The sequence below is a fragment of the Ovis aries genome, chromosome 18 (genome assembly GCF_016772045.2).
Source record: "Ovis aries strain OAR_USU_Benz2616 breed Rambouillet chromosome 18, ARS-UI_Ramb_v3.0, whole genome shotgun sequence".
NCBI lineage: Eukaryota > Metazoa > Chordata > Mammalia > Artiodactyla > Bovidae > Ovis > Ovis aries.
Window position 1 is genome coordinate 59,074,167 of NC_056071.1, and position 21,386 is coordinate 59,095,552.

The 21,386-nt window shown below is 35.0% G+C and overlaps 1 protein-coding gene across 13 annotated transcripts in view; it reads left to right on the forward strand.

The window, feature by feature from the left end:
- The window catches only part of PAPOLA (poly(A) polymerase alpha), a 54,716-nt gene that overhangs the window by 10,300 nt on the left and 23,030 nt on the right, over positions 1-21,386 (forward strand). For 6 of the 13 annotated variants that reach the window (XR_009597124.1, XR_009597126.1, XR_009597128.1 and 3 more), the window contains exons 2-12: positions 4,707-4,892; positions 5,302-5,368; positions 8,036-8,117; positions 9,858-9,967; positions 10,433-10,486; positions 12,836-12,947; positions 13,595-13,684; positions 13,775-13,913; positions 15,467-15,539; positions 16,866-16,986; positions 17,929-18,013. Coding sequence is in view for 8 of the 13 variants with exons in the window: in XM_012099023.5 (XP_011954413.1) it covers positions 4,707-4,892; positions 5,302-5,368; positions 8,036-8,117; positions 9,858-9,967; positions 10,433-10,486; positions 12,836-12,947; positions 13,595-13,684; positions 13,775-13,913; positions 15,467-15,539; positions 16,866-16,986; positions 17,929-18,013 (1,119 nt within the window). In the remaining 5 variants the exon portion in view is untranslated. Of the gene's footprint in view, positions 1-3,009; positions 3,113-4,706; positions 4,893-5,301; positions 5,369-8,035; positions 8,118-9,857; positions 9,968-10,432; positions 10,487-12,835; positions 12,948-13,594; positions 13,685-13,774; positions 13,914-15,466; positions 15,540-16,865; positions 16,987-17,928; positions 18,014-21,386 lie in introns of all 13 variants that reach the window. The other 7 variants (XR_009597125.1, XR_009597127.1, XM_004017986.6 and 4 more) reach the window with 3 other exon arrangements.

Below are 21,386 nucleotides of genomic sequence, written 5' to 3' on the forward strand. Positions count from 1 at the left end.
AAAAATGTTGTCATTTCTAAGTACCCTAATTAGATTTAGATCTTAGACAGCCTAGCATGGGGAAGGGAAGGATCTTTGTGTTTGGAAACTGGTGTTCTGTGACATAAATGTGTTACTGTATTTAAATTTTTAGTTTGCCATCCAAAGCAGAGAAGAGCTTTAATGACTCCGTAGAGGTACAGCTTAATAAAAGTGACACAGCTAATGGCAGAGGTGACATCAGAGCAGCATAACTAGTAGAAGTGAAGTCAGGCCTGCTTTCTCTTTATCAGATTGCTTTTGGGTTGAGAGCAGATTTTGTGGACCCAGTTTTGAATGCCTTTATACCAGAAGTCGTGTGGTTTTTAGGAAGCCCTGTTTTAGGAGGGTGATGTTTGGTAGCAGTGTGGATGGCAGACTGGCATAGTCAGGGGGTAGAAGGAGTGGGACCAAGAGTGCCAAGAGCAGAACAAGTATTGGAATCGAGTTGTGATATAAAATGTTGTTGAAGTATAAAAAACAAGAAAAAAATAAAGGTGGGCATGTGTTATGTGCAAGCTTTGCCTTGGTGTAAATTATTTTAAATATTATAAAGAAAATGCCCCTATGGTATAAGAGAGAACTCTGAAAATATTTAGTATTGTGCTCTCTTCCTCCCTCCTGACCTCCAAAACAGTAGAATGGGGGAAGGAGTGTTGCTGCTGCTAAGTCGCTTCAGTTGTGTCCGACTCTGTGCAACCCCAGAGATGGAAGCCCACCAGGCTCCCCCGTCCCTGGGATTCTCCAGGAAAGGACACTGGAGTGGGTTACCATTTCCTTCTCCAATGCATGAAAGTGAAGTCGCTCAGTCGTGTCCGACTGTTAGCGACCCCGTGGACTGCAGCCCACCAGGCTCCTTCATCCATGGGATTTTCCAGGCAGGAGTACTGGGGTGGGGTGCCATTGCCTTCTCCGGAGGAGTGTTGGGCTGCCCTTTGTAATTTTGTGCATGTGAGCTCACTCACTCAGTCCTGTCCAACTCCTTGTAACCCCGTGGACGAGCCCACCATGGCTCCTCTGCCCTTGGGACTTCTAAGCAAGAATACTGGAGTGGGTTGCCATTTCCTTATCCAGGGGATCTTCCCAATCCGGGGATCCAACTCTCATCTTCTTCATTGGCAGGCAGATTCTTTACCACTGAGCCACTGGGAGAGCCCTTTGTAATTTTGAAGGGTAGGGCACAATTCATCTCTTGCTCTGATCCAGAAAGGATTAAGATTTAAAAAGGCTTTAGTCATATTTTGAAAGCTGGCAAGATGTTTACATTAAAGGTGGATGAAGAGGATGGATCAGGGCAGAGGTATAAAACTAGAAATTAGGGTACTAAAATAGTTCTTACAGAAGTACAGTGATTTTTGGATTTTTGCAGAGAACTTGCAGGATGGCCATCAGTTTTGCTGTAAGAATTCAGGCGGTAGCCTAAAGGTAGACACGAATATGTTCATGAGATGAAAGTGAACCAGTTATTCAGGAAAAGCACAAGCATTCTTGATATTTAAATGGAAAGCCAGAAAGAAATTTTAATGGATCACAAATACTCTGGCTCTGTATCTAGTTTTCTTCCTTATTGTTTTATATAATTGAAGAAGTTGGGATTCCCTGGTGGCTCAGACGGTAAAGCGTCAGCCTACAATGTGGGAGGCCCGGGTTCGATCCCTGGGTCAGGAAGATCCCCTGGAGAAGGAAATGGCAACCCACTCCAGTACTCTTGCCTAGAAAATTCCTTGGATGGAGAAGCCTGGTGGGCTACAGTCCATGGGATTTTTTTCCTTATTGTTTTATATAATTATAGAAGTTATTATTATTATTTTTTAATAGTTAAGTGTGAAGAAAACCGCATTTGGTAAAAATGTCTCTAAAAAGTGATGGATCATGGACAGGTGGCTCCTATGTTCAAGAATTTGAGGAAGAGCTTTGCTTTCTTGGGATTGATAGCTAGCTGTCTGGTGTATGGTTCCAGGAGAAATTCTGTAAAGGAGAACTTTTCACCCATTATTAGAATGTGTATATTATTTTTGTTAGAAACAAGACAGCCAAAAAGATCCTTAAATTTTGTCCCTCTCCTTAATTTCTAATATTAAAATTAAATGGAAAAATTTGACTTCTGCCATTCAATCGTAGCTAATGTTTCTACATTTCAGACATTCAGAGCATCTGGCGTCCTAGAATTCCTAGTCTGCCTACGTAGGCTAAGCTTAAGCCATTTTTATTGGAGGCATAGGTGTCTTATGCCTTTCAGAACATGTATTTATTTCTTTGCTTTCATTTGGTTGTGATTTATTTTTATTTCTTTCATACGCGTTCTTGAATTAGTATATATTCTATATATAACTTGTATTAAATATGTACACATAAGAGAGGTGATATATATGTTCTTTTTTGCATTAGATGAGTCAGGTAAATGTGGTTTATCTTCTGTGATGTGACTACATTTTGAATAAACATTTATAGCTGGGGTATGATTTGTTTCCCCATCAGAATGTTAATGTGGAAACTAATGTAGACATCAACATCCCCCCCCCCCCCAATTAAAGTAAGCAAACTTGGTGTGAATTTAGAAGTCTGAGCTTACTTGGTGTGAATTTAGAAATCTGAGCCTCTATCCAGTATTTTTGGCAGTATAGTTGAAATAGACAGTGGACTTTCCTAGCATTGTTTTTTTGTGTGACAATGAAGAGCTTGAATATTTGAGAAAGAAAAAAATGAGTCTGCCAAGAAAGCTTAATGCCACAGAGAATGGGCACCCATATTTTGGTGATACTCAAACTCAACTGGTAATGAATTTAGCCCCTTCAGAAAGGAAAAGAGTGCAAATGAACTATTACTTGCTCAAAAAAAAAAATCAGTAGATGTTTAAGTTAGGAAAACATGAATTCAGTTTATACTTGGCTTGAAAGCTTTTATTGTTTACTTGAACCAAATATGGCTAGAGTGAACTTTATATTTGTTTTCTTTTCTGGCTCTACTTACATTAAAATCATTTATAAAAAGTATTTATAATCCTGGGTTGGTCATGAAGGGCTGTAGTTTACTTGGAGAAACTCATATGAAGCAGTGAACAATGCACGAGAATTTAATTACGCTAAAATACGTGGTAAGTGTATTTTTTTACACTTAATATGTAATTTATCTGGAATCTATTAGAGCATGGTGGGAAGAAATGGTTGGACAGTTTTGAGGGCTACCTTTTTTATGTTAGTTTTATGGAACCTGAGAATAGCTATTTGTTGACTGACAAAAATATGTATTAACCAAGATACTATAAATGTATTTGCACTTATGTTAACTTCTATATTTTAATCATATAATGTGAGATATTTAGTCTCTTGACAGTGCTTGGTGCTCACGTGGAGCCCCAGCTCTGTGAATTGACATCATAGTCTTATATAGTAGTGGAGTTTATATTACAGTTACTAGGAGGAAGTGATCTGATGTAAATTAATTGCTATAAGAGATAAATCTGATTCATATTAATTCAGCAAATGTTACTGTAAAATCTGAGTTAAAATTGAGACAATGCATAACTTGTTCAGGAAGCATAAACTATTTAATGCTGTACAGCCTATTGACTAATTAGTAAACACTGTGGGTTTCCTGGCATTCTTAGGTATTGTGTTGATATCAGAAGACAGTATAAGACAGGGTCCCACCTAGTATAAAACAGAACCCAGGACAGTAGTGAATGCATAATGGGACTTAGCTACATAGGATTCCTGCACCTTATTGTTCTAGTAGGCTATTGCACTTAAATTTAAATATGTATATGTACACATATATATATATTTAGAACTTGGAAAGAAATAGAGATATGTGTGTATATAAAATAAGTTATTTCTTAAAGAACAGAATTTGGGGCAAATAACTGATTGAAATGTTAGCTTTTTCTCCTTACCTGGTTTTGTACATTATTTGACCAGGCAGTTTTTTGTTAATAATTGTGCTGCTTTAGAATCCCTGTCCATTGACTTATAAAGGGAGGGGAACAAAAACAAGAATTGCTTGCACACAAAAAAATGGAGTCAGATTAATTTCCTAAACCATTTAGAACATACTGGACCTTTTCACTAGTTATGTTAAAACCCTGTTGGTTGTAAAAATCTAGAATTTCTCTTAAACCGGAAAAACATTTGACTAATCATTGTTAAAGTGTAAATCTCTTAGCGAAAATACTGTAACAAGTTTAGTGTGAATATAGTTCTCCCCCTCCAAGTTATGTTGCTGTTATTTGCCTCATTATCTATGAATTTTATTCATTGCTAGTCAGATGTTAAGTTCCACTTGGTGAATCTCTTGTGTTGGTAAAACTTTTTGTATTTATCTCATCTCTTTAGAAATAACAATTTAACAGATTTGGCTTCTTTTCAAGAAGTGAAATTTCTCAGAAGTTCACTGTATCCTTGATTGCATTTTCTCTAGCAATATATTTGATCGGCTATTCATGATTTATTTAGATGTTTAGATAGTAGCTAAGTTAGTAGATAGTAGTAGATAGATAGTAGCTAACCACTCCTTGGAGTGGGAGGAGAACTAAAGTTTTCTTCTTGGTCATTTAGTTTTTGCATTATTTTTTGTTTTAAAACATGTTTTTGGAGTATGGTAGGGAATCAACTATGTTTAGAAATGCATTTTTTCTAGTTATGCTGATTTGTTTCAAATTGTGGAAATTTTTTGGCAGTAATTTTATCCAGTTCTGTTTGCAGTCCAGTTACAACACAGGGATCACAGCAAACACAGCCGCCACAGAAGCACTATGGCATTACTTCTCCCATCAGCTTAGCAGCCCCCAAGGAGACTGACTGCCTACTCACACAGAAGCTAGTTGAGACTCTGAAGCCCTTTGGGGTTTTTGAAGAGGAAGAGGAACTGCAGCGCAGGTCAGTGTGTATATGTTTATGTATTCTTTTAAGGTACAATTTTTTATTAACATAGTAGGCTAATTTTTAGGAATTCTGTACTGAGAGTCAGAATTTTTCACCCCATTATATATCTGTTTCAAACAAGAATGATACCTCGAAAAAACTTTCCATCTATATAAAGGTCTGTTTCCTTTATTTTGATTTGCAATAATTTTGGTTAGTATAGTACTACAGCATTGTCAGGAGAAAGAGGAATGCCTTGCTTAGCTAAAAGATTGTCTTGTCCAGTGTAACAGTGCCTACATGTAGCTAACTATTATAAACTTTCTTTCTGATAACTTAAAAACTGGTTAAAATTTAGGAAGCTGCATATTAAAAGTAATCTGGAATAACAAACAACCTGATAACTGATATCCTCTATCAACAGGATTTTAATTTTGGGAAAATTAAATAACCTGGTAAAAGAGTGGATACGAGAAATCAGTGAAAGCAAGGTAAGGTGACTTAACAGTATAGGAAGAAATTTATCAGCTGAACACAGCAGTTGGCTTATCTATTCTTACTGAGTGAATTTAGAGTCTTTAATGTTTAGAATCTTTTGTTTTAGACTGTTGACACTAGAATTTGGTGTCTAGCTATTTTGAAAACAGGAAAAACTGAATTAAATTCAGTGATTTTATAAATACATTTTGGTTGAACACTTCAAAGCTGAAATTCTGTGATTACTTACACATGTCAGAAATATTATTTCCCCAAAAGGTGCTTTAAAAAATGTATTAAATATATACATTAAATATTCAAGACTCTTGTTACCTTTTAAGGAATTCTACAACAGTGAGCATTCTTAGGCCTTCAGATATTAAACTCAAACTGAATATTTAGTTTTTTATAATAACATTCCTTGAGTTTTTAATATTTCATAATAAAGAAATAATACAACTGTTGAATTAATGTCTAGGCTTCTGGTAAAGGAAATGTGTTCTTAAAAAGTTGTGTAGAAGCCATTTTTTAAAAAATTCTGTAAATAGTGGTTGTTTTTCCCGGGTAGTTGAAAATGCGTATTTAGTCTGTAATACAGTTGAGAAATTGATGGTAAGAGAACTGGAAATAGAAGAAAACCTGAGGCAAGGTGTCAAGGTGGAAGAAAAGTTAGAATCTTCTGGCTTTAGTCAAATTTACAATATTGTTTTCTTAAAGCACTGTATATATATTTCAAGAACTGGACTAAAACTTTAGCAGCCAGATTATTCAAAATTGAGGATTCTTTAAGTACTACATACTTGTCATTGATAGAGTTTTGGTAAAAATATATTTTGAAAAGAACTTCCTTTTGAGCTAAAGCAAAGGATGTGCATGTTTAAGTATTTTTACTCATTTGTTGAACTTTGTGATTCTTCATTCTTGGGTAGAAAACACAGCTTTGCTTTAATGGCTTATTAGACCTTTAAGTTGAAAACCATAGACAAGGCCAAAACTTGAGATTTATTTAATATGAAACAAGATTTCCAACTCATTGATAGTTTTGTTTCAGTAATTTGAGTACCTTGTTTCATTAACTGATAATTCTTGATATAATTCTTCTTCCTCATTTTCCTGAGGGTACGAAAATTTATTTGGATTAATGAATTAATTTCATTAATTTCATGGGCTTGCCTGGTGGCTCTGCTGGTAAAGAATCCACCTGCAATGCGGGAGACCTGGGTTTAATCCCTGGGTTGGGAAGATTCTCTGGAGAAGGGAAAGGCTACCCACTCCAGTATTCTGGCCTGGAGAATTCCATGGACTGTAAATAGTCCATGAGGGTCACGAAGAGTCGGACACGACTGAGCAACTTTCACTTGGTGAAGCTACTGTTCGTTCCTAGTCACGTTCGTGCCCTTTTCTCTCTAGGCTGTCAGTAGTAGATTGGTCAGAGATGGGGCTTCAGCAGTTAGGCTTTACGGGTGTGATCTTTCATGTCTCCTTTCCTATTGGGCATTTCTTCTTTTGTTGGTTTTAAGACTTGATGCAGAATTTCTTCATATTGACACTGTTGATACACTTGAACCACATAGGTCTCTCTTTGGATCCAGTTCCCCAACCCAGGATTGAACCTGTGCCCTTGCAGAATCTAAACCACTGGACGACCAGGGAATTCCTTATATAGTTCTTTTTTAGGGATTATGCTGGAAGATGTTAAAAGCAGCACTCTTCCAATTGAATGCACTTGCCCCTGTCTGGTCTTCCCAAACTGTGACAACCAAAAATATCTCCAGTTAAATCAGTAGAGAATTTTTAATGTATTAGTTACAATTAATTTATAAATATTTGGGAAATTTTATATAAAATTTGAATTTTCACTTAGTTTGATTTATTTGCCATCCTGTATTCTGACACTTAAAAAAGGTTTTCAATTGAATTGTTTTTCTGTGATGTATTAATTAAGAAACAAGAGAGTCCCTGAGCTTGTTACACTTTGTGTTTAGGGTTTTTGGAGTATGGAGTAACAATTTGGTGTTTTTGGAAGGGTGGTGGGGAAGAGCTGTCTTTATGTTCTCCTACTGAACAAGACTTCACTGAGGAATTAGAAAGTTCAGAGAGACTGACCTAGCACACATGAAGACTTTGTGTGTGTGGAGAGACATTATCCTCCTTATCCCCAGGGGCGGTTAAGTATTCTCCATAGTGTAGTAGTGCCAGGGTCAGGAAGATGAAAATCACCAATAAGTTTCATTTTTCTCAGAATCATCCCACTAAACTATTAAATCATCCTACTGAACTATTAAGAGTAGCATTATTGGCCTTAAAGTCACTCTTGATACAGTAAAATACCGTTATATTCTCACATTGATGATTTATGCAGCACCTTGTCATGATTAAAATATGTGATTCTAAGATTACTTCTGTGGAATCACATGATCTCCTCGATCACCGTCGTCTTTATAGCAGTTTCCAAAAATGTGACAAAATATTAGCACTGATTAAAAGTTGAAAATTGCTTAAATTTTAAGTTAGGTTACTCTGTGAAGGCCTGGTATTTTATAGAGCTTATAGTTTGTTTACCTTGTATATAAATTTGCATGGAAAGTGTTTTGTTTTTTTGTCTAATGTACAGTGTTACTTGAAATAGTTACCTTTGTGCTCCACTGGCAAAATGACTAATTTTTTATTTGCTTCAACAGAATCTTCCACAGTCTGTAATTGAAAATGTTGGTGGGAAAATTTTTACATTTGGATCTTATAGATTAGGAGTACATACAAAAGGTAAATACTGTTTTAATTATCTTGAGAAAGAATACTTTTAAAATGAAAAAAAATTGTAAGCACATCCATCTCAGTTACTTATGGTGTATTGTTATACAACTTAGGTTTGTATGGAAGTACTTCAGGAAGCCTAAATTTGATAAGAATGATATAAAGTGATGCCTTCTATACCTGTACTCTTCAATGTAGTATTGAGTAAAATAAATTTATGTGTAATAGAATTACCCATATTTTCATTGTTGAATAACCACAAGTGGTTAGTGGCTATTATATTAGAAAGTGCACGTAAAGTACAATTTTTGCCATTGGGGAGTGATTTTGAGCAGTGCTGCTCTGTATATCATTTGGTCTACCTGAAGAATATCAGTTTGGAAATCAGAACAAAAATGAGTTAAAGTTTTTCGGGGGAAATTCGTGGTTTTCCTTTTCCTTTTTATTACAAAGTCATGAAATATACTTAAGGAAAAAAACAAAAAAAATGTGTATCTTCAGTCAGTATCAATCACTAATAATATTTTCTTAGTTACATTTGTAGGTTTTTCCCCCTGTTGGGGAGAACATTATTGAGGTCTTTGTTTTTTTTTTTTAAACTGAGCGTAGTTAGTAAGCCTTTGGTCTTCATGATCTTATTTATTGTTCAATATTCTTATGTAACAGATAGGAGTCTGAGACTTAAAGAGACAATACAACTTGAACAGTTGCTTCTAGCCATCTCCTGGCAGAGCTAGAATTCTAACTCTGGCAGTCTGAGGCTGTAGTTTTCAACCATTAACCACTAGCCTCTGTTAAAACTATCTGTCAGGGGACAGTCCCTGGTGGTCCAGTGTTTAAGACTTGGCTTTGCAGTGCAGGGGATGTGGGAGCTAAGATCTCACCTGCATCCTGGCCAAAAAGACCAAAGCATAAGATAGAAACAGTATGGTAACAAATTGAGTAAAGACTTTTGGAAACAGTTATCTGCCAGTCTCCTATTCTCTGCATTGTGGCGTTATTCCTTCTCCCCACCTCCTGCTGCTCTGTGCTGGAAGCAGTGCATTTACTTTGGATGTTTGCTGTGAACTTTACGTTCTTTTCTCCCTTCATGAATACGCCAGGTGTCCTGCCTTCAGAGTTAGTGCCTCAGGTATTGAGTCTTTTAGGAAAATGACCATGTTGACTTGATTTCATATTGATCTCCTCTGTTTATGACCCCAGTTACTGGTTTTGATCATTTTTTTGTGTGCTTCCTTATGTACTCAATGCTGGCCTCCTATCAGGTCCTAAATTAATAGCAACCGTCTTACATGGTCTACCTTTTTGGATTCTTGCCGATGGTGCTTCTTGCAGTGTATAGGTCCCGTTTAGGTGCAGATAGGAGCCTGGAAGCAGCAGTCATAATGTACAGACAGTAACTGTATGCTTTTTGTTTCCCTGATGAACATGGCTGTGACTAGTGACACCAAGATACTGGGTGTATTCTTGACTAATTCCTTCTCTTATCATAAAAGTTCCCATCTGAGTCAGGTTTCTTTGACTCCCAGTTGACCTGGGCCATTGCAAATAGAAGTTGCTTTAGGAAAAAATATATCCCATCAATTAGGGTCATGTTTTTATTATACTGACTGGTAGCTTTTCTTTTTGTTTTTTTTAAGGAAAGGGGTGCAGTTTTAGAGGCTCATTACTGTCAACTACTGCCATGATAAGGTGCAAAATAATTTTCTTGTAATACTAATTAGTAGTTGGACTTAATTTTTTTTCTAGGTGCTGATATTGATGCATTGTGTGTCGCACCAAGACATGTTGATCGAAGTGATTTTTTCACCTCATTCTATGATAAGTTGAAACTACAGGAAGAAGTAAAAGATTTAAGAGTACGTAAATGTTCTGGGTGAAAGGGGAGGAATGAAAAAAGTCAATTTAGTCAGTTGCATGAGTTTTTTATGGTGTAGCTATCAACTTTATTGAACTCTTGTAATTTGCCAGACCGTTTTAAGCTTAAGATAATACATGCTTGTATTTTATTCTTTACAGCAGTCTAAAAATCATAAATCTGTAATCTCATGTACAGAGTAGGAAGTGAGGCAAAGAAAATAAACACTAAGCAACTTGGCCCTCATCATAATCATAGTAGCAGAGATCAAGGGTTTGAACCAAAGCTTGTCTGATTTAGGATTCTAGTGTCTTTAAAGTATTTACTGAGAACCTAGTTTGTGTCAGGCATTATGGTAAATTATATTTAAACAGTTTTAAGTATTGCATTTATTTAAGTGTACTAAAACTAGTATAATTCTAATGTATGGTTTCAGAGACACTAAACTTACTTAATTTTCTCACAGGCTGTTGAAGAGGCATTTGTACCAGTTATCAAACTGTGTTTTGATGGGATAGAGGTAAGGTTCAAATAGATAGTTCTTACTATTGTAATTTTGATAGATGCAGGTTAAAAACTTGATTTATTTAGAGTTTTGTAATTGGTGAGATGGTGTGATATTAATAAGAATTTTTTTAAATGGAAATGGTAACCTGTTCTTTTATAACATTTTTTGTCCTTTTTTAAAAAAAGAGACTTGTGAAACTAGAAGTTAAAATACAGACAGAAATGTACTGACTTTGAAATGCTGCTGCAGAACAGTTTCCTTGATAGGTTTTCCATATGCAGATTCTATGTACTTTTAATCTCACTAAGGCAGTCCATGGGTCACAAAGAGACATGACTGAGCTACTGAACTGAACTGAAAGCAATATAACAGTGTATTTTTGCAAATAGAACTTTTCCTTGACTTTCATTTACGTGAAATATGTAAGAAGTTGAGAGGAAATCGTGGCCTGGTGGTGTGTGTACTGGAGTGTTTTCTGATAGAGGGGGGTAGCTGAGCTCAGGTTCTTGAGGTGACGGGCCGTTTTCTCTGCTGTCTTCAGCATGTCATGGCAGCAGCTGCAACAAGGCTGACAGTGCAGCAGCTCCAGCATTTGTTACGTTACTTCTGCACACATGATGGTGCCGGAGCACCACTGATAGTAATTCTAGTTATGAAGTTTACAAACTGGAAAGATAATGCTTCACTTTTGAAAAAGTGGTTTTTGTAATTGCTGCATAAGGTGCCTGATATATATGACTAATACGTTGACATAAAATGCTAAATTCGGTAAAGGATTATCAAGTTCAGGCAGTTTTGATTTACTAAAGTGAAAGTCACTCAGTTGTGTCCGACTCTTTGCAACCCCATGGACTCCATGGAATTCTCCAGGCCAGAATACTGGAGTGGGTAGCCTTCCCCTTCTCCAGGGGATCTCCCTGACCCAGGAATCGAACCCAGCTCTCCCTCACTGCAGGCGGATTCTTTACCAGCTGAGCCATACTCACTGTCAATTTATTAAATTTAAAAAGCAACCTGTAATGTAGGTGACGCCTTGTTTCCCAAGTTTTTATTTTTTGGTTAAGACCCGCCTCATTGTGTAAACTTTCAGAATGGAGACAAACGTCATATGGTTAGTTGAAATATTTAATGTGTTTGTTACCACTGAGTTGCTTTTTGAGTTTATATTTTTCCCTTCTTTAAGCATGTAGTCTTTATTGAAAGTGAAAGTCAAGTCGCTCAGTTGTATCCAACTGTTTGCGACCCCATGTCTGTAGCCTACCATGCTCATCTGTCCATGGGGTTTTCCAAGCAAGAGTACTGAAGGGGGTTGCCATTTCCTTCTCCAGAGGATCTTACAGGGATTGAACCTGGGTCTCCCCCATTGTAGGCAGACGCTTTACCGTCTGAGTCACCAGGGAAGTTCGTAGTCTTTATTATTCCTGTCTAAATTGAGGGAGATACTAGATTTTGGTATCTGTATCATTGGAAAATTAGACTATACCAAAAACTTGATTTGTGTAGTTTTTTTCCTGATCTTATAGGTAGGTGCATGTTAAATGACTTTTCACAGTAAGCTCTTAAAGTATACCTTTTTAAAGTGGTCTTATGAAAAGACTTGTTTCTCTAGTAGCAGAGTTTGGAACCATGAAATCATCCTCTCAGGAATAATTACCAAATCTTTGCCAAGTTTTCTTTTGCTTCCACCTTTCCTTGAAAAAAGAAAAAAAAAAACCAATTTTGTCAGTAGCATTCTATGAATAGACCTCAAAATTAGCCAGTTTTTGTTTCTGTTAGTCAAAACTAAGTTGGAGAAATAGACTGTAATATTATAAATACATAAGTTCATAAATACAAGAAGCTTCCTGACATGTTTATTTGGGCCAGATTTAATCATATTAGCCTTATATTCGGGAACCTTTCAGCATATAATCAATACACAGTTCACGTATTAATGGATGGAAACTTAAACAGTTAACTAAGTAATCCAGTATGTAACATTTAGCAAGGGTAGTGAATTAAACATAGTAAGTATGATTAAAATGACAAGTAACTATTTATAAAAGTTCAGTTTAGTATTACCATGCTTTAAGATCTGGTAAAAATACCTATGGTAAGAATTTTGTTTGAACTTTTGGAATTGTCATGTTAACAGCTGATGAAAAGATTCTGGTTTTAAGGAGTTTTTTTTTTTTTTTTTTTTAAAGAAATGTCTTAAAACTGGTTTGGAAAAGACTAGTACATGCATATGTGTAACTGAATAACTTTGCTGTACAGCTGAAACTAATACAACATTGTTAATCAACTCTATTCCTGCATAAAATTAAAAGTTCAAAAAACAGTTTGACAGATACGGAGCGTTAAACTTTGTTTTTGTTTTAGATTGATATTTTGTTTGCAAGATTAGCACTGCAGACTATTCCAGAAGACTTGGATTTAAGAGATGACAGTCTGCTTAAAAACTTAGATATAAGATGTATAAGAAGTCTTAACGGTATGTAAAAGCCTACTTCCTTTTACATAATAGCAGTTTTGGTCAAATATGAAATGGCTTTCAACTCAGGTCTTGTAATGAAGCTTTTAATAGCCCTATTATTTATCTGTGAGTCATATAAAATGAGCTTTTTACTTAATAGTTAGACTGCAGTGAGATATTTAGTAATTTGTTGTACTCGTTGATGTCTTGCACTATTATTTCTTTGCTCTCTGGAAATTTTAAATACTGTCTGACATTTGTACTTTGTTGCCAGAGGTTTAGGTCTCACTGCGTAACTGTTTAAATTTTGACCCCGATAACCTTCATAACGTTTTCATAACGTTGCTGCATTTGAACACTTACTTTAGCATTGCTTGTTACAGTGCTCTTAAAGAACAGTTCCTAGAGAGTTAAGTGGATCATGCTGTATTCAGTGTGTCTGAACTGGAAGACATTTTAATTCTGGGTTGAAGATTTGAGATGAAGCAGAGTACAGTTCAGACTCTTTAGTTTAGGTTAGTGCTTGTAGTTCCTCTTTATGAACATTACTGATTTTACCAAGCAGATTTTTATTTAATTTGACATTAGTCTCAAAATTTAAAAGAAATACTCTGATTAAACCTTTGATGATTTATTTTTTTTTTCTTTTTACTCCTGTTAATCAGGTTGCAGGGTAACCGATGAAATTTTACATCTAGTACCAAACATTGACAACTTCAGGTTAACCCTGAGAGCTATCAAACTGTGGGCCAAACGTGAGTTCAGAATTTGTTGGCTAGCTTATTAAACATGTTTAAGCTTTTGTTCAACACTAACCTTTCCTTTTTGCTTTTCCCTATCAACAGGCCACAACATCTATTCCAATATATTAGGTTTCCTCGGTGGTGTTTCCTGGGCTATGCTAGTAGCAAGAACTTGCCAGCTTTATCCAAATGCAATAGCATCAACTCTTGTACATAAATTTTTCTTGGTATTTTCTAAATGGTATGTGTTTAGATTATATTAAAATAAAATTGATTGTAGACACTGAAGTTTAGTCTTATTTCTATGACATTTCTGCAGCTGGTCTCAGATTCAAATTTAAGTTCACGATGTAGCAGTGTAGATAGCCTTGGGGAGATCATGTTGTATGTAAAGTGACAAGCCTAATTCTGTTCCTTTTGCCAGCTTTCCCAGGGTAGTAGGGCAGGTCCTGTTTGTACATCCATGCGTAAACCTACTCTCCAAACAAACTGAATTTTAGCTGTAATGTTTGCTAAAATCCAGTGAGTTGATAGGTTGGGATATTAATTACTTTGGATAAAACTTGACACCTCGTGTACTCTTTGAATTCTTCTAAATCTGTAGACCGTTTCTCATGGTTGTTTGCTTTCAGCTGCCCATTTATCTTTGGTAGAATATTAAAGGTATAAATGTTTATATAACTTTTAAGGGTAACTATAAGTGCTTGAAAAGCAATTGATTATCCCTTTGAGATTAATTATTAACCCAGGAAAGGTTTTTTTAAAGCTCTTCCTCATTTAAGCTTGGTCACATTTGTCAACCATTATATAGGTAGGAAAGATTGCTATTTCATATTAGTTGCTTTGACCCAAAAGGTTAGAGTTCTTGGTTTTTAATCAAATTGATCTGAAAGGTTTGTCTTCCGTATTTGTGTCAACCTCTCTACCTTCTCCCTCTAAAATAGTGTTTTAGTAGTTTTATAAAAATTCAGAGTTATTCAGAGATAGTTTATAATTAGAGCTTTGTCACACTTTTCAGAACACACCCTGTAATTTATGGATTTGATAGCATTTAATTATATATAACCAAAATTGGTGAGAAAAATGTCAGAATTTCTCTTAATGCTGCACGTACATAGCAAATAACATTTTTAAGAAGCTAATCTTGATACTGTGTGGTGCAGTCCATGGGTTCGCAAAGAGTCAGGCACAGCTTATGAATGAACAGCAACAACAATCTTGATACTAAAGGTGCCAACTGTTTTCCAGTTTTTAATCTCTTCTATAAAGACTTGAGTAGCTAACTCACAGGACACAGCTTTAAAACAGTGTGTTCACATCATTACTCATATTCATATTAATAACCTTTAAATCATGAGATAGAGATTATAATTATTCATACTCCTTTGCCTGTAATGAATTAAGCTTTTCATCCTGGGTTTTCTTTGGAGCTAGCATAAAGATAGGGTTTTTGTCTTTTCATGGGAGATTCTATCCTGTTCAACATTGAGATGAACACATCAGATTGTCTTGGGGTAGTACTTTTTAATTTGAATAGTGCTTTATCAGTTCTTTGAGAGGTAGAGAAGATGTTTGACTTCAGTCTGAGAAAGCTACCAGGTGGTTGGAGTTAATTTCATAGAAAAAAATTAATCCAAATAGTCTTAATGTCGACAGAGGAGTAAAAAGTTATATATACCAAGAGTGCAAAATGAATGAAGAAGAATCACATTCACAAATGCTGTATGTTTAGCAAAATACGTGTAGATGGTAATATCCAGTAGTCTTATCAAGTGCTACAATCTTTTTAAACAGGGAATGGCCAAATCCAGTCCTATTGAAACAGCCTGAAGAATGCAATCTTAATTTGCCTGTATGGGACCCAAGGGTTAGTGTATTATTTTTTCCCCTACAAATTCACACTGTGCAATAACGAGTAGAAGTCATCTGCATAAACTGAGGGAGACTTCCCATTCTGTTACGTATGAGTGGACATGTTCGTATCACATTTTCTTTTTAATCTCAACTAGAATTGTCCTCTGCTGTGAGAAGCATAATTATGTACCTTGGAACCACATTTAATTGTACGTAGTTTATAATATCAAAGTCACTAACAATTTATATATAGAACTACCTTGTAAGTCAAAGTTGTGTGGGCATTTGTGCTTAAAAATAATAAAAGGATACTAAAAATCCCTGTATTTTTTTTTTGTTCGATCTAAATATTCTGTTAAAATTGGGTTATTGTAGGGAAACTGTTGCTTAATGTTTAATCATGACAGATAACGTCTAAGCAATATCACTTCAATTACTATGATGTAATTGTAAAAATTGGTCTGGCGAATTCAGATTACAAAAGCATGGTTGGGCTGAAGAGGAGCCTCCATTCTGCTTTTTTGGAAGTTATGATCTTCACTGCTAACTCAGTTTAAATGTTAACAACATGCACTTTATTAATGGATAAAAGAAATTTAGGTTTGTAAGGCTTTCTAGGTTTATAAAATTCTATTAATCTACACTGTTTATTTTTCATTACAGTATCAAAAATATTTTCAGTTTTAAGCCTTGTTGATGGCATCAGGTTGTGTGTTTTCAGGTTTTCCAAACCTCAAGACATTTAATTTGGGAAGGATATGAATTTACAGTTTTTTCTGTCAAAAAAAATGCCACTTTCATCATTAGTTATATGGATTAAGATTAATAGTTATTAAATTGTTTTGTTATCTTTTAAAATTATACCAACATGGACAATGTAGTTGTACCCTGTGTTAATGAGCTACTCCTGATAAGTTAAGGGTATATTAAAGACTAAGTTTCCAGCTTGTTTAAAGTTTTTACACAGAACATGCTGTAATGTGACGTTTCTCAAAAATGTAATTGTGTGTACATCCCTATTTCTGTTGTTGACAAGAGAAAAACTAAACATCAGTAGGTGCCAGTTAGAACCTTTATTTTGCTCAACAGGCTCACTGTTTCTAGTAAGGTCACCAGAGTAGTCATGCCCAAATGATTGAAACAACCCATTAGTTAAGACCAAGTCACAGTTTCTGTAAAGAATTCCTTAAAAAAAGTCTTTTTACATGGTATTTCTTTCTCAACTCCAGCTATGAATGAAATAAAATTTAATCATTGGTTCAGTTTAACAAGGGGTAAAAAGTCCAAGTATCTGTTGACTATGTACTTGAAGAAACTGATTGGCTGTTGTTGTATGTAGGTAAACCCCAGTGATAGGTACCATCTTATGCCTATAATTACACCAGCATACCCACAACAGAACTCCACGTACAATGTGTCCGTTTCAACACGGATGGTCATGGTTGAGGAGTTTAAACAAGGTAAGTGTTTATCCTTATGCTCTCCTTTATACAGGAAGGATTTACATACCATTGTTCACCCAGTAATCGGGTATTCAATTAAATGGAAGAAAGCATTCACCAAAGTGGATTCTGGTGTTATTAATTACAGATTATATTTGAGAATTGAAAAACTCAGTTTAGTTTCTTTCAAGCAAATTATTCTTGATTATATATTGGAAGATTTAACATTTAAAGCTATGTCCTTAGCTGGGCCTTTATGGTTTAGTGCCATACTATTGCCATGTGAAATTTTAAATAATCAGTTTCTCTCCATTGATTGACATAAGAGGCTTTTAGCAGGCTGTATACTTGAAAAAAGCTTTGGGTAGGATTTTGGCCACACTGCCCACTGTTTTGGAATAACCTCTAAACTTCTGAATCCTATGAGTATTGCTAATTTGAAGGAGTAGCTATGGTAAATGGTCTTTGAGGGAAGTAGCTTGAACTGGATTATTTAATTTGACACAAGTCAAGGAAATAGAATCAGCTATATGACTGCCAACTTCAAACGCAGATTTGTAAAGTTGTTTTTGTAGTCTAAAGGGGTACTTCATGGGAAGATGTTACTGTCCTTTTACAGGAAATTTTTTTAGAAGGGCAGGAAAGTTTATGGAAAAATTTTTTTTTTCCTTGGGTAACTCAAGTGCTTCAGTTTTAGGAGAGAGGAATTCTATGAGCATGGCATTTTAAAGTATTGGCAATTTTCCAGAAACATGGATCTCAAGTTCTCCAGCTTTTTTTGTTTTTGAAGAGTGTATGTATGTAAGAATCTTTATGCTGTAGAGTTTATAGACTAAAATTGCTGTGTTAAAATTATGATTTTAGGATTATAATGAATGCATGTAGTATATTTAAAAGATCTTTAAAATTCTAGATTCTTAGACTGAAGCATGCAAATATTTTAATATGTTTTTAATTTAGGTCTTGCTATCACAGATGAAATTTTGCTGAGTAAGGCAGAGTGGTCCAAACTTTTTGAAGCTCCAAACTTCTTTCAAAAGTACAAGTATGTATTTTAAGGCATGTCGGACATGTTGCTCTCTTAAGTATTGGTTTTAATGGTAGCATATGTGACATCTCTTGCTAGACTAATGTAGTTTGAATTTTCCTTTAAACATCTATACAAGTTTTCTTGTCACAAAGGGCATACTGTTTCAGAAAACATATTATTTTGTCAAGGTATAGTGTAGTCCCTACAGTTTTGCTGCTGATGTAACCGAATTTCTGCATTTGTAGCAACATCAGTTCTGAGGGTTTGCTAGTCATCACCAAAACTCTAAATCTGTATACCTTGGCAAAGGAGTGAACTGTTAAAATCTGTAGTTAATATTCTCTTCTAAGTAATTATTTTCATCCAGTTCTGGAAGCTTATTCTTAAGATTCTCTATAATACAGGCAGAGCTAATAAAATGTCAATATATGTAGTCAGCAAAATGTTTTTAAGTCGTTACAGTACATGATTGGCCTACCATTTCCCCCTACTGTTCATAAAGCCCCTCAAGTATTTCTACAAATATTTTCATGGAATCTCAGTGGGTGTCATATTTTTTACTAATGGTTTTAATATAATGATTTAATACTTCAGTATAGGTTAATAGCCTGATTGTGTTGGTTTTGATGAAAACTGTAAGTTATAATAAATCATACTTTAAAAAAAAAAAACGGACTTGCACTTTTATTTGCCCTGAGCTGAAAACTTGCCAAAGTCCCACTTAAAAAAAAATTTTTTTTCTTTAATGCTTGAAACTTTCCTGACCATTTGATCTTATGTTGGATTGTGTTTTGTAATAATCTAAGCAAGATTGCTTTATGCTATTTCCCCAATTAAAAACAAGAATGATGACCTTCATGATGTCTCTGTGTTTTGTTTCTGTATCTTTTGCATGAAAAAGCAATAATGGAGCCAGCTTAATTGTTGTGTTCTGGGAGCACTGCATTGTCAGTAAAAATTTTAAACAGCATAACAGTGAATGTTCTTGCTTACTATTCCCCATAAGTTGTGCTTTTCCATTTGGTGGACAAGTTTGCATCGTTTTTTATTTTAACCACTGTTGAGCGAGTACCTTTGAACATTTTGAGTACCTTTGAACATTTAAACTAATAAACATATTTTGATACTGTAAAAACTGGCATGAGAGAGCACATGATTACTTGTAAAGAGAATAAAGAAACTGATCTTGTAGAATTGTCAGCATCTCTTAATCCCTGAGAATCCAAGATGAAGCTAGATAGATTCTTCTTTTTGTCCCATTTTCTTGTAGGAATGAGAAGTGGGTAGAATGAAGTTCTTCTAAGTACGTACTTAAGTGGTTTCTTTCTCTTTTTTCACTTTAAGAAAGATTAGTGTTGAAGCTGAACAAATCTTGATATTGTCATCTATTTAAATTTGTATTACTAGAACTTTGAAGGGTTTTTGTGTGTGTGTGTGCGTGTTTTGATGCTTGTTTAATTTTTCTTTTAAAACTTAGGTTATCCTTCAAAACCTGTGCCAAAAAGTACATGTAAGGTGGTCTGTTGACTAATTATCTTTACTGAATTCTCTTGAAACAAATTATTTTAGGTTATTAAAAACAACTTGAAACATAGAAATGAGGATGTAGCAACAAAAAGAGGAAATTAGATAATTTCAGCTGTGAGTCCTGGGAAAAAAATTTGAAAACATGACAACAAGCAGCTGATTTTACCTATACCAAATTCACTTATGTTTTAACTTTTCTCAAAAATTTTTCCTCTTAAAAAATTTGTAATTGTTATCATTAGACTGAGTATTCCCAGGTTTGAATTTTTCTTTTACTATATTGTATGAAATACCCCAAAGACTAGCTGTTCAACTGAATTGAAATGCTTTTTTCTTGTCAAAGTTGGTTAAGCTTATTCAAGTATATCCTGAAAGTGTTTTGTTTGTATAGGATTCTAAGTCATCTGTGGTCTACCTGCCTACCTTTCTTGGAAGGGAGGAAACCAGGAAGGAAATTTTCACTTGTCTTAGAAAGCTTGTGGAAAAGGGATAACATTGCCTTGTGGAATTTTACAGTCTTAAGAAAATACTTTTCATGTTCTACCGTTAAAGATACTAAAGCCGTTAAAGATACTAAAGCCGACATAAGTAACCAGCAGTAAAGTAAATCACTGTTGACATAGGAAGTGTGAAGACTTCCTTCAGATCTTCAGTTTCCTTAGGAAACAAGGAAGGAAAGGTATTAGGGGAGAAAAACTAAATGTTCTCAGGAATAAGACTAATAATTTATCATTTCAAGGAGTCTGTATATATAGAATAATTTAGCCTCAGAATGTGTTAAAAGCTTTAAGAACAATGAACTCTATAAACCTGAGTTACTTAAAGATGGAATCGCAAAGATTTTTGCCAAAGAGATAAATTAGATTTTCGGTATAATGTCTTGAGTTGTTACCTACCCAGGGAAAATGTTCATGTGATGAAATGGCCAGGAAACCTACCCAAAAAGATGCTTTTGGGGGGATGAATAGTTGTGAGGTAATAACAACTAAATTAAGTGTTTTTAAAGAGGTTTTAATTTATTTGTGGTAGATTTTTATTAGGTTTTTCTTTTAATTGAAAACTGATAATCTTTAAATTTGGGGAAAAGTTAATCATTACATTGGCATCAAAGCCTTGTGAAGCCATTTTAGTACCTTAAGCAGAATCATGACATTGTGAAATAGAGGATAGTATTTTTTTGAAGCAACAACAAAATTAAATATAGTCTAGATTTAGACCTATTTTTAGTCTCTGTGCTCTGATAGGAAACTTATTAATGGCAGGTTATTTCTATTAAACATAATTACTGTTTTAAATCTCCCACTTCATATTTGGTTAAATGTAGCTGAATCAAGAATGTTTAATGTCAGCATACATACTTGGTGGTGGTTTAACACTTTCAACTATATTTAAACGGATGCCTTTATTGTAAACAATGTGCAGAGTAGACCCCTCCCCTGCCCTGGCCCCTTGGATTTCAGTAAGAACCAAAGTTGAACTCTCTAAGCTTTAGAACTTTAAACTTTGAATTAATTGCCAACGAGATTATGTTCAAGTGAACTTTATATTTTGCCATAAATAGAGAACACTGTGTATCATTTAAGCTTTTGTTAAAGACTCAGATGGTCATTAAGAGCATCTATTTCACTAGTGTGGTGCTAGAGTGTTTTGGAGATCTGAGTTTTGTCCTAATAGGTGAACCCAGACAACTTTGTCTTCTTGAGTTTTTGTGTGCATGCCTGCTTTTTATACTTTGTCTTCTCCTGTTACAAGTTGTTATACTTTGATTTTCTTCTCCATACCCCTGCCTCCCAGACCTGCCCGCTCCCCGCCCGCCCTTTAAAGATTGTTGTCCATTTTCAAACTCCCAGGAAATTGGAAC